The sequence below is a fragment of the Dromiciops gliroides genome, chromosome 4 (genome assembly GCF_019393635.1).
Source record: "Dromiciops gliroides isolate mDroGli1 chromosome 4, mDroGli1.pri, whole genome shotgun sequence".
NCBI lineage: Eukaryota > Metazoa > Chordata > Mammalia > Microbiotheria > Microbiotheriidae > Dromiciops > Dromiciops gliroides.
Window position 1 is genome coordinate 449,414,173 of NC_057864.1, and position 13,000 is coordinate 449,427,172.

General features: G+C 42.4%; 1 protein-coding gene across 5 annotated transcripts in view; it reads left to right on the forward strand.

Moving 5' to 3' along the window:
• The window catches only part of LOC122754441 (myomegalin-like), a 125,193-nt gene extending 112,489 nt beyond the window's left edge, over window positions 1–12,704 (forward strand). For 2 of the 5 annotated variants that reach the window (XM_044002865.1, XM_044002861.1), the window contains 4 exons: window positions 3,954–4,097; window positions 6,009–6,147; window positions 8,859–8,905; window positions 11,513–12,704. In XM_044002865.1, coding sequence (XP_043858800.1) covers window positions 3,954–4,097; window positions 6,009–6,147; window positions 8,859–8,905; window positions 11,513–11,602 — 420 coding nt within the window. In that variant the 3' untranslated portion in view covers window positions 11,603–12,704. Of the gene's footprint in view, window positions 1–3,953; window positions 4,098–6,008; window positions 6,148–8,858; window positions 8,906–10,531; window positions 10,593–11,456 lie in introns of all 5 variants that reach the window. The other 3 variants (XM_044002862.1, XM_044002868.1, XM_044002863.1) reach the window with 3 other exon arrangements.
• The last annotated feature ends 296 nt before the right edge of the window (window positions 12,705–13,000 follow it).

Consider the following 13,000-nt stretch of genomic DNA (forward strand, 5'->3'; position numbering starts at 1 on the left):
CTGATTACATAAGCAAATATCTAAAACAAATGCAATAGTTCAGCGTTCAATAACCCCAGGAACACATTTTTTTTTTTAGGCAAGGACTGTGTATTTGACAAGTATTGAGAGGAAAACTGGAAAGCAGTTCAGCAAAAAATAAGTTTAGACTAGCATCTTATACCATATAGCATAGTAAGTTACAAATTGATATATAACCTAAATATAAAAGATCATATCATTAAAATTGGAGGAAAATGGAAATAACTTTCATAACTATGGCTAGGGAGAGAATTCTTAATCAAACAGTGGAGAGAGGCGATCATAAAAAAAGAAAACGGACCATTTTGATTATGTAAATTAAAAAATCTTTAGCACAAATAAAGCCAATGCAATTAGGATAAGCAAAAACAAAACAAAACACCCTATCAACTAGGGGAAGAAATCTCTGTATCAAATATCTCTGATGAAAGTTTGACATCCAAGACATATAATGAAATAAGACATTTATGACCAAGGGTTATTCCTCACTAAATAAGGGGTTGTGACATTTAAAATTAAATGTGTTGGGGGCGGCTAGGTGGCGCAGTGGATAAAGCACCGGCCCTGGATTCAGGAGTTCCTGAGTTCAAATCCAGCCTCAGACACTTGACACTTACTGGCTGTGTGACCCTGGGCAAGTCACTTAACTCCCATTGCCCCGCAAAAAAAAAAAATAAATAAAATAAATGTGTGGTCACTTTATTCCTGTTCCAAGTGTAGGGAAAGCTAGCTAGGGTTTAGAAAGCTTTAGCACCAATTTTGGGGCATTAAGCATTTATTAGAAAAAAAAGAGAACACCTGGGTAAGAAAGTTAAGAAAAAACCTATCTAGCCTAGCGTTCCAGCCATGCCTGGTTCTTCCTCAATTTCTCCACCACCAGCCTATTTGAGGGACAAATTGAGCATGGAAGCTTCCTCTTCATCCCAAGGAGAGGCAGTCCTTCCACACAGCTTCAAGCTAATTGGTTAGCATCACCCAAAACCATTGGTTCACAGGACTTGAGGGTGGTCCCATGTTGAGGTCAGAGTTCACAGTCTTTGAGAACACACCCTCCTGAGGGCCAGGCAGGTGTGGCTTCAATTGAATAAACTTTAAGTGAGTTAATTAGCAAAGTCTGGGGCCTTTGGGCATTGGCAAACCCCATTATTTTCTTACAAGGTGAAAGGATATGATTAGTTTTCAAAAGAAGAACTTAAAACTATTAATAACCATCAAATGACTAATAAGAGAAATACAAATTAAAACAAGTCTGGAGTCTCACCTCACATCTATCAGATTATAAATGATGACACAAAGTGGAACTAGTGTTAAAAAGGCTGTGGAAAGTTAGATACACTGAGACATTGTTCATAGCGCTATAAATTGGTCCAAGAATTCTGGAAATTAATTTGGAATTATGTGAGAAAAGTGACTAAACTACTTATCACTTTTTATCCTAGAATTCCCATGTCTGGACATATAACCCCGAGGAGATAAAACCTCCCAAATACACTATTGTTCTGTTTATCATAGCATTTTTTTATTTTAGCAAAGACCTGGAATGGGTGTACATTAATTGGGAATAATTTACTATGAATATAATGGAATATTTTTTAACCATAAGAAGTGATGGAAAAAAAAAAAAGAAGTGATGACTACAAGATATTCAGAGAAACATGGGAAGACTTGTATGAACTGATGCAGAGATAATTAAACAGAACCAGGAAAAAGACAATGCTAAAGGACTAATGATGAAGCATACTATCCACCTCCAGAGAAAGAACTGATACTGTTTGAATAGAGACTGGAGCATGCTATTTTTACCTTCTTTCTTTCATCTTTTTCTTTCATTCGAGTCTTTTTATACAAAAATGACTAATATAGAGATATTTCACATAATTGCCCTTGTATAACCTATATCTGATTGCTTACCACCTCAGAGAAGGGAGAGGGGAGGGAGGAAAGGAGGGATAGAATTTGGAACTCAAAACTTTAAATAAAAATGTTTTTTAAAAGCAGAACCAGGAAAGCAACACAAAGACTACAGTGATAGAAACTGAAAATGAAACTCCAAACACTGGCAGTTACAATGAACAATATTGTCTCTGGGGAAAGTTAAGTTGGAGAGGTGGGGCATTACAGTTATAGAATATTGCATATGCTTTCAGGCATGATCACACTTTAGGTAGTTCTGTTGAATTGTTTGTCTTTGTCACATGGGAGGCTAGGTATTCATAAGAGTGCTGGTGAATATGGGGGCATCCAGAAATGACCATGTTGTAAAAGACAGAGGTAACTGATAAAAATAAGAAGGGGGGGAGAAGGAGGAGGAGGAAGAGGAGGAGAGAGAGAGACAGAGACAGAGACAGACAGAGAGAGGGAGTGACAGAGAGAGAGAGAGAGAAGAGGAGGAGGAGATGGAAAGAGACAGAGAGAGGGGGAGAGAGAGGAGAGAGAAACAGTAAGAGATCTTCCTGTGAAATAGTCAACATTGATTGGAAGTAGTTTGGAAGGAAGGGTGACAGGGAATAATCCAGGGCTAGGAATTGCTACAATGGCAAGTGAAGTCTAGGGTGTGAGTCTATGTTGTTAATAAGGACTGCCTTGAAGTAAATTGAGTACAGAGATCAGATGCAAACATTTTGTAGAGGATTAACATAACTCATAAAATGTCAATGAAGATGCATAAAAGAAAAAAAAAAGAAGAGAGGAAGGAAGGAAACAAACGTCTTTGTCATTACAAATTTTATGCAACACTCATTGACTGTTGACTTGAGGTGGGAAATACTTGACTTCCCCTCCCAGACTCTCTCTCTCTTTCTTTCTTTTCTCTCTCACTTCCTCCCTGCCTCCCTCCCTCCCTTCCTTCCTTCCTTCTTTCTTTCTTCCTTTCTCCATTCATTTATTTGTTTATTTTGACTAGGTAAAGGAGGCCATTCTTTGCTTCACTTCTTACCTAGCCTTAATCACTGAATGGATATTGCCTCAAACAAACTGAGACCAGGAAAAGACTTTAGCTTTAAAAAGCCAAAGTCTCCCACTGCATGGGGCCATTTCCAGTCATCCTGATGTATATCTTGCCACTGGACCCAGATGGCTCTGGAGGAGTGAGTGAGGCTGGTGACTTTGCATAGCCCTGCCTTACTTAAATCCAATTCATTGCAAGTCATGACATCACCTTCCAATGTCATGGTCCTCTGAGAAAGGACAAACAACAACAACAACTTGCTCAATCTCTATTGTATAGACATAGGATGGCAAAGACATTCAACATTGTGACCAAATCCAAGTTGCTCATCAATTAGGTGACAAGCCAGGAATAAAACCTGGGGTTCCTGAATTTATGGCCACTATAAACCCTGACATATACATAACTCATCTTCACTGAATACTTAAGAGGAGGAGGGTGATAATGTCCTGAGGCAGCTGAGCCTCAATAGCCAAGGAGGCTAGGGGAGTAGGAGGAGAGAGGTGATATGGGGACAGATGAAAGAGACATAACTGGAGAAGAAGGGAAGGGAACAAGGATGTGCCGGGCACTGTGCTAAGCATTTTAAAATTTTATTTTCACAAACATCTCCTTTGATCTTTACAACAATGCTGGGAGGTAGATGCTATGTTACTTCATTTTTCAGATGAAGGGGCAAATAGAGGTTAAAAATAGGGTCCAAAAGCAAGTAAGCGTCTGAAGCTGGATTTGAACTCTGTTCTTCCTGACTCCAGTCTCTCTACCTACTGCTCCACTGGCTGTCTCTAAGAATAGCAGGAAATTTCCATCAGAGGCAGAGAATTAGAAGCAAATCGATCCTCTCTTGACAGGGAAGCCATTACTCAAGGTTGTATATTCTGGGTTATCCAATCAGGAAAGGATTTTAGGGGTCAAAGATATTCTATTCTCTTAGCCAGAACACGTTCAAATGTTAAAAGCGCGTTTGCCTCCTCTCCTTTACTAGGTTCTTGCCTCTGGAAGCATCCAGCAGCTCCGCGGCAGCACCAGCACCCTGCACCAGATCTTGGAGGAGTCTGCTTCTCTCCTCACCATGTTCTGGAGAGCAGCCCTACCCACCTCCCACAGCTTGGCACAGCAGGGGAAAGTGGTAAGAGCCCGGAGGGATACAGCTCACGTTTCAGGACAGATTGAAGTGTTGTTCCCCCAAGAGGAGAGGGAACCTCTGAGAACTAGTGTTAGGAGAGGGAGTGTGAATGTAGAGGACTCTGGTTAGGGAGACAGGGCTTTCTGGCTTGGGTTCCCCATAGGCAGCTCCATATGGATTGATGAGCTACTCAGCCAGAGAAGCAGAAAGAGTTTGGGAAATACTGAAATGACATACCCCTGGAGATATTAAGATGTGCTACTACTTTTTCCATTGGACTTTTCTACAGCAAAAAAAAAAAAAAGCCATTCACCATTCCTCATTCTCCATTAATGATAACAATAGCCAGCATTTATGTATAGCACTTTAAAGACTATGAAGCCTTTTTGTTTCTGGGCAGAGCAATGAGGGTTAAGTGACTTGCCCAGGGTCACACAGCTAGTAAGTGTCAAGTGTCTGAGGCCAGATTTGAACTCAAGTCCTCATAAATCCAGGACTGGTGCTTTATCCACTGTACCACCTAGCTGCCCCCTTCTAAGCCTTTTACAAATATTATCTCATTTGATCCTCACAATGGCCCTTGCAGATGAAGAAACTGAGGCAGACAGAGGTTAAATGACTTGGCCAAGGTCACACAGCTAGTAAGTCTCTGAACTCAGCTCTTCCTGACTACAGATCTAGCATCTTAACTTCCACTAAACTCTTCCATTGCAGCCATCAGTACTGTGTCAGTAGTCTGACATAATCACAAGATGGCATTACTAAGTCATAGGGTTTCCCAGGCACAGCCACTGGAAGCCTGGCTTGTCTTTGGAATCTTAGGATTCTGGGGGAGGAGGTGGGGAAGGTGTGAGACATTGACAGTCATACCAACAGATCTTTTCTGAGCTCAAGCCTGACTTTCAGGCTAGAACAGGGTTTCTTAACCTGGGAGGGGGCTGGTGGACATATTTCAAGGAGTCCATGAACGTGGATGAAAAAAAAAATTACAACTTTATTTCTACTAACTTGAAATTTCGCATGCTCTTCAATTATGATTGTAAGGTGACATACACTCTGAGAAAGGAGTCCATCAGCTTCACCAGATTGACAGAGGGGGTCCATTCCATGCCACAAAAAAAAAAGTTAAGGGCCCCTGAGCTAAAAAATCTCTAGAGTCCAGGGGGGGCAGCTAGGTAGCACAGTGGATTAAGCACCAGCCCTGGATTCAGAAGGACCTGGCTTCAAATCCAGCCTCAGACACTTGACATTTACTAGCTGGTGTGATCCTGGGTAAGTCACTTAACCCTCATTGCCCTGCAAAAAAATTTTTAAAAATCTCTAGAGTCCAGTATCCCCTTTCTCCTCCTTACAGGGGCTGGACATTGGATTAATGTCCTAGATCTAGCTACAGACAATTTCTTTAGCCTCCTTTGAGACTTTTTAACAATTGTTTTTCATGAGATTTGGCAAATTTTGATCAGCCTAAACATGCAAAATTTCCCCAATCCATTCACCCTCCCAGTTGTTGAATACATTAACAAATATTTAATGAATGCTCACCCTTCATGTAATGACACCGTAACCATGCAAACAATGTCAAAGAACCCTAATAATTGTGAAGAAGAAAAAGATTCCAAGTCTTTTAAATTAAGATTCTGACATGCCTTATTTCATTCAGGCTCCCAGTTTACTGGTACACTTGCTTTAGATGTGTTACATCCCCACCCTTGTGAAATCCGATCGCTAGAGAACCAGGCTTTGTTTGGAAAGCAAAAAGGTGTTGCTGGCTGTAATAGAAGGAAATCATCCAAGAGTCACAGCTGAGAAGGGTGTAGAATCCTGCTTTGGGCTTTGACAATTGCATAGCTTGTGGTACTGTAGGCATTCTAACAACTGACAAAAAAAACCCTAAAACCCTCATCTTTTATGTAGGAGGAGTCGATGAAAGGAGAAATTCTAGAGCTGAAATCCAAATTGTCTGAGCAAGAGAATCTCCTACAGAGAACAAATGAACACCTAAAGACAGCCAACCGGCTGAAGGAGAGCATGGAGCAGTTCATTATCAACCAATGTAGGTGTTCCCAGCCAGCACTTCTCGGGATCAAGGGGGATTGGGGAAGTAAGGTGGAAAAGGAGAAGTCATTTGTTTCTACATGTCCCTGCCCTTCTGCTAGATGTCCAGTAACCACGGAGACCAGAGAGGATCCATTACATGAATGGGTCTGTGGAAGGAGCTTTTCTGATGTCCCCATACCTCCTGTGCATTATGTCTAATCAATCAACAGGTGTATTATTTGTCAGGCAATATGCGGGACACTGGAAATACAAAGATAGAAATAAATGTCCCTGTCCTCTGGCAGCTTACATTCTATCAGTGTTGTTTTTTTTTAAAGTGTACATATAATAGATACAAAATTGATACCAAGTAAATAGAAAATGATCTGGTAAGGGGGATGTTCTGCTACTCTAGGAATTGTCTTATGGCATTATTTGAAGGTATTTGGAGGGAATTGGGGGAGAGCTCGGAGGAGTCACTGCCTTTCCTCCACTATCTTGGCTCCCAAAGCAGATGTACTAACAACTGGGGGTAGAGGGGAAGAGGATAAGGACAAGCCCCATATAGGAAGTGGTACTTGAGCCAAGGTTTGAAGTAAGATGTGAATTCTAAGAGATGGAGGTGAAGAGAAGGCATCCAAATATAGGGAAAACTGTAGAAGTGCACATGAAAAAGACAAAATGTATGACACCTGCAGAAATGTCTGGCTGAATCGTAACAGTGTATGAAGAGGAATAATGTGTAATAGGACTCGAAAGTATAGATTTGGGCTAGGTTGAGAAGAGCCTTAAGTGCTAGAAGAATTTGTTTTCTATCCTATAAGCAATAGGGAGTGATGGGAGCTTCTTGAGCAGGAGAGGGAGATGGCCAAACCTGTGCTTTAGGAATATCGCTTTGGGAACTGTGTGTTAAGATAGATTGGACAAGAGAGAGACTGGAGGTAGGAAGAACCAAACAGGAGGCTGTTATAATTGTCCATGCAAGAGGTCAGGGGGTTTGAAATGAAGAGTATGGTCATGTAAATGGAGAGATTGATTATGGGGAATGAGGGTGAGCGAAGAGTCAAGGATGGCACTGAGATTGTAAACCTGGATGACTGGAAAGATAGTCCAGTATCCTCAACAGAAAGAGGGAATTTGGGCAGAGAGGGATGGGTTATTGGGAAACATAAATTCTTGTTTTGGACATGTTGAGACTGGGATACCTACAGGACGACATCAAATTTAAAATGCCCAATAGGTAGTTGGTGATGTAGCTCAGGAGCTATATGTATTAGGGCTGTATAGAGAGAGGTGGAAATTAAACCCACAGGGGCTAATGAGTTAGCCTAGAAAGGGAAGAGAAGAGGATCCAGGACTGATCTTTTATGCTTATCCATGGTCAGGGAATGGAACACAGATGACGATCCAGCAAAGGAGACTAAGAAAAAGTCAGGTAGGAGGAGAAATGAGAAAGCAATAAAATGAAAAACCCAAAGAGGATGGAGTAGCCAGGAAAAGACAAATATCGAGTGCTACAAGGAGGTCAAAATAGAGGAGGATTGAGAAAAGGTCATTGGATATAGCAGGTAAGAGACCATTGATAACTTTGGAGAGTGCATTCTCCATTGAGTGATAAGGTCAGAATCTAGTTTGCAAAAGGATTAGGAGTAAGAGAAGAGGAAATAGAGGCAAGGTATATAGGTTGTGGGTTTTGGTTTTGGTTTTCCCTCTCTAGAAGCTGGCTGGGAAAAAATGGGAATATAGGATTATAGATTGAAAAGGGGGTTTTAGGTGAGAAGGTTTTTTCCCCCAAGGCAATGAAGATTAAATGACTTCCCCAGGGTCACACAGCTAGTAAGTATCAAGTGTCTGAGGCCGGATTTGAACTCAGGTCCTCTTGAATCTAGGGCTGATGCTTTATCCACTGTACCACCTAGCTGCCCTGTTTTTTGTTTGTATGTTTGTTTTTGTATTTTTAATTGGGTAAAGTGAGGGTTTTTGTTTTGTGTTTCTGTGTGTTTCTCTGTGTGTGTATTTTAAAGATAGGGAGTTTGTAAGCACTGGAGGAGGATAGGGATAGATTATAGATGAGAAAGACGGGATGGCTGTCAAAAGAGACAGGAGAGAAAAAAAGAGATAGGAGAGGATGGGATGAAGGGTACAGATAGAAGTCATTCTTTATGAGAAGGGTCATGTCTTCATCAAAGATTTGAATAAAGGAGGAAACGAGGGAAATAAATCAGGGGCATTTTGATAAAGAGAGTAGAGGTGAATGGCCTCTTTTATTAGTAAAGTTGAGACAAGGTATTCTACTGAAGAGATGAGGGGGAAGGGTTCTGTGGAAGGCTGAGGAAGAGAAGTTTCAAAGAAGAGTCTCTATGGAGAGTCCTTGGAGCAGAGAGTCGTTCAGAGAATAATAAAAAGACTGCTTTGAAATACATGGGCCCAGTGGAGATTAAAGTGTATAAATGTGGAGCAGGGTCAACATGGTCTCATGACTTCCTTAAGCACCATTTCAGCAGTGGATTTAGCTGTAGTGGCCAGTGTGGATAATCTGGGATTGGGGAATAGTCAGGCAAGAACAGTGAAGGGATTCTCATGGACAGAAATCATGAATGAGAGAAACGGAATTGACCTAGGCAAGGTAAACCAGAGAAGCACATCTACAAAGCACATCTGCTTTGCATGCAAAGCCAAGGGAGTCGTCAGCAGGCTCTTCTGATTTTTGCCTTCTTATCATTCCAGTAACTAGGACACATGATGTTTTGAAGAAGGCAAGGACAAATCTTGAGGTAAGAGAACCGCAGTGGCTGGCTCTTCCAGCTAATCACTACCACCTCATCCATCACCTGTAACCAGGTGGCCACCAAAGGCCCCAGTCTAGCTTTGAAGGCCACCAGGATGCTTCCACCACTAGCAATCATCACAGGGGGGGCCGATGTTCTGCTTCCTATTTCTTTGTCACTTCTGTGCCATCTTACATTGTTAACCTCACTCATGCTCTTCTCTATTCTTCATTTCCATCACCCCCTTTTCACTTTAAGCTTGATATCCGAAGAAATGCAATTCAGTTCCAACCTGGAAGAACAGGGAATGTAAGCGATCATGGTTTTGTGGGAACCATAGGGAGAAGGGAGGGAGGAAGCTAAAGAAACATCAGAACATCTTTGACTCTTTCCTTTGGCAAGAGTGGCTGGTGTTTGTCAAGCTTGGTGGGTAAGACTTGGGGAGGGTGGGATGGGTAGAAATTAGACCAGCTTAGGGGCAGCTAGGTGGCACAGTGGATAAAGCACTGGCCCTGGATTCAGGAGGACCTGAGTTCAAATCTAGCCTCAGACACTTGACACTTATAGCTGTGTGACCCTGGGCAAGTCACTTAACCCCCATTGCCCCACACAAAGAGAAAGAAGGAAAGAAAGAAAGAAAGAAAGAAAGAAAGAAAGAAAGAAAGAAAGAAAGAAAGAAAAGAAAGAAAGAAAGAAAGAAAGAAAGAAAGAAAGAAAGAAAGAAAGAAAGAAAGAAAGAAAGAAAGAAAGAAAGAAAAAAGTAATTAGGCCGGCTAGCCAGAGTGAACAAAACTCAAGAAAAGGGAGATGGAGAGGGAATGGGATCTCTGACAGATCTGTCCTAGAATAGCATTGGCAAATAGCTTTCCCATCAGGTTTTTTTTTTTTTTCCATTTCATCTACTTTCCATCTGAATAATAAAAGGTTGTGATCAGAGAAGAGCAAGAGGCACAAAGATTACATTACTTGGGTCCCTTATACCTTTAACTTTTCCCTTTAAGGAGGAAGAGGGTTTTTCTATAAATTTCTTTATGAAAAATTTCAAATGGGATCTCTTAAATCTTATTCCAAAGAGACTAGGATAGTACGTGAAACTTAAAACAGGGAGTGACTTAAGGAAAATAATTCTAAATGCACATATACTGTTGTTTTTTTAAAAATAAAAGTATTTTATTATTTTTCAGTTACATGTAAGGATAGTTTCCAACATTTTTTTCCATAGGATTTTTAGTTCCAAATTGTTCTCCCATCCCCCCTTCCTTCTCTCCTCCCCAAGATGGAAAGCTATCTGATATAAGTTATCTATGTACAATCACACATATACTGTTGTAGTAAAAACAAAAAACTAAAAAAGTATGAAGGTGTGAGGATAACTGGGAGAACATCCTTCTCCAAAGAGAATTTGAATTTGAAGCCTCTAAAAGAAGTAGAAGAAATAACTTAAAAACATCCATGTGTGCAGATGGACAAAGTACTGCCAACCCACGTCCCAATAACGTTACTCTAAGGATCTGCAAGTGGTCACCTGGTGTGAAGACCATCTTCAGAGGGGTGGGAATAGGGAAGGACTCCATTCTTTTTTCTTGCTAACATCCCTTCTTTCTTTCTCGGACAATCCCTTTCTCTCCTGAGACCCTTAAGAAGAATACTTCCAAGATTAATTATGTAAAGCTTCATCCCTCTCCTAGCAAAGGTAACAACAAACAGCCTCTCAAGCCTGTTGGTTTTTTTCCCAGCTTGCTTCCTCTTATCTCTGCCATGATCAGTCTTTTGTGGTGCCATGGGAAGGGTATTTGACTAGCAGGCAGTTGTGAGACTTGGATTCTAATTCTAACTCTGTCACTAGCCCTTCAAGGAGGGTACAGATCATTCAACCTCCCTAGACTCATTCTGCCTCTATAAAATAAAGGGTTCTTTTTGATGTTCTCTGAAGTCCCCACAATTTTCTATGCCTATGTCAAAGAGAGAGGAGAAGTTGCTCTCACTGAAGTGGTGGGCATGGCTCTGTCTCTTCTCCCCTGCGAGATGTTTTCTTCTTAATTTGCGCCTTAGATGCTAATTGCCTTTCTATCCTTTTGCTCCAAATAGAGGGTACTAATCAGCGATCTCACTGCTAAGGAATGGGAGGGATTGTAGAGTAGGGTAAGGAGAGCCGAGGCTGAGAGACGGGCTCTTTATAGATCTGGCACTGCCACTAACGAGCTGCATGACCCCAGGCTTCCAGAACTTCTCATTCCTCATCTGCAAAATGTCAGGGTTGGGCAATAGTGGAGCCGCGTGGTACCGGCTTTGCTGCTTCGCCACATGCCTCTGTGGACTCTGACCGCAGCAGCTTTATGTGAGGAGGGTCCACATAGCGGCTTTCCCTCTGACCTGCTGGCACTGATCACCGCTTCCAATATTGTAGCCTGTTCCCCTGCTGATTCTTTTCATGTGAATATCACTTCTCCCAGGGGCCATCCTTGGCTTCTGCTAACCTGTTCTGACTCCAACCGTGGCACACATAGTCACACCAGCCAAATGACTTATTCTCTTTCGTCTTGTATTCCACCCGCAGGTTAACTCCCAGAGAGTTCTGCCATACACCCAGGTCATGTGACCCCTGTCTTCCAGGAGCCCGGCAGAAAGCGGAGCCATCAGGGGTCCCTGAAGCCGCAGGAGAGACGTGCCTGCCCTCCATTTCTCCAGTTGCCTAACCATTGAGGAGCAGCCCCGATGTGGGGCTCAGAGGAACTGGAGGCGGGAGGCCCGGAAATGGAAGCGGTGCAACAATTCAAGTATTAGCACCATCCTGCTGGGGTCCACCTGGCTCTGGGGGAAAAAAAATGTAGAAACTTAGTTATAGGTCTAGAGCCTAAAATGCTGCTTCTAACTTAGCCTTGGGCCATTTGGATCTGGTCCCAAGGGAGCGGAAAGCCTAGCGCACAAGCTTCTCTCCTCAGTACCTGTTCTTTAAATGAGTAAACTCAGGGGAAATACAGCCATCCTCCCCCGTGAATGGGCAGCGGCATGGCCCACAGACACTGGACTAATTCCATATGGAAGTGCATTGGTCAGGGCAAATCTTGAAGCATACTTTCCAGTTATGCATGAGCAGTTGCAAAGGACTGACCTAGTCCCCCCGTACTCGCTGTTCTCGACTCTTCTCTTTGGAACAGTCTCATTTGGATCGTTCACGATATAGGAAAGAAATAATACACAGAAAGTAACATGCAGAATTGAAGTTTCACCCTCGGAAGGGTCACCACAGTGACTTGTCTACTTTTGCGCTGGCATGGGGAGAAACGAGACCTGGAGGTCTAAAGCCACATTGTCCCCCTCCCCTTGGAGCAGTGGCCTGATAAATGGCTAGATTCCTGGACTGTTTCCCACCTTCCATATCTAATGTTTTAATTCTTTTTCCCCCCCTCCAATTTGTGATATCCAAGTTTCACTTGATTTGGCTTAGCTGTGGGATGGTTTTTACTTGCTATACCCTTTCTTTATCCTAATTTCTCCCTCTGGTGAACCCCAGGAGTGGCTGGCCAGACCCTGTCCAAGCCTCCACCTTGGGTCCTCAGACAAATGCCCATTTTGAAGTGAAATGCAAGAAGACTCCCGCTGTGGTGAAACCTCATTTGTGGCATCTCAGTGCTTGTAGGATATGTGTGTGTGTATATATGCTGCCACAGTGGTGTGAGCCACAAGACAGACAGCTGGGGATGGGAAGGAAGCAGCAGGAGAGGTATTCGGGTCTCCATACTAGGCTGTCTTGTATCCTAGGGGAGGATAGATTGTGTGTAAGAAATAAATGGTTTTTTCTTCACTTGAGCTTTTGTTTCCCACTGAGACACCAGTTAAATGTAGAACCTGTGTCTCCTTTCTTGAATTGCTCGTTTCATGGTGGTAGAGCCTCTCAGCCCTAAGCTTTAGGGCCATATCTTAACCACAGGTCTATAATGGCAGACTAGGTGTAAGGAATATTCTAGTTGCTTGAGGATCTCATAAGTAAGCCTTATGTACCTGTCCTCATCTCCTTTGGAAAATGCAAATAAATTTCCATTTCCCCAGAGCCTTCATGAAGGGCCCCATCACATGCTGAATGATGAAGTCATTTTGTTT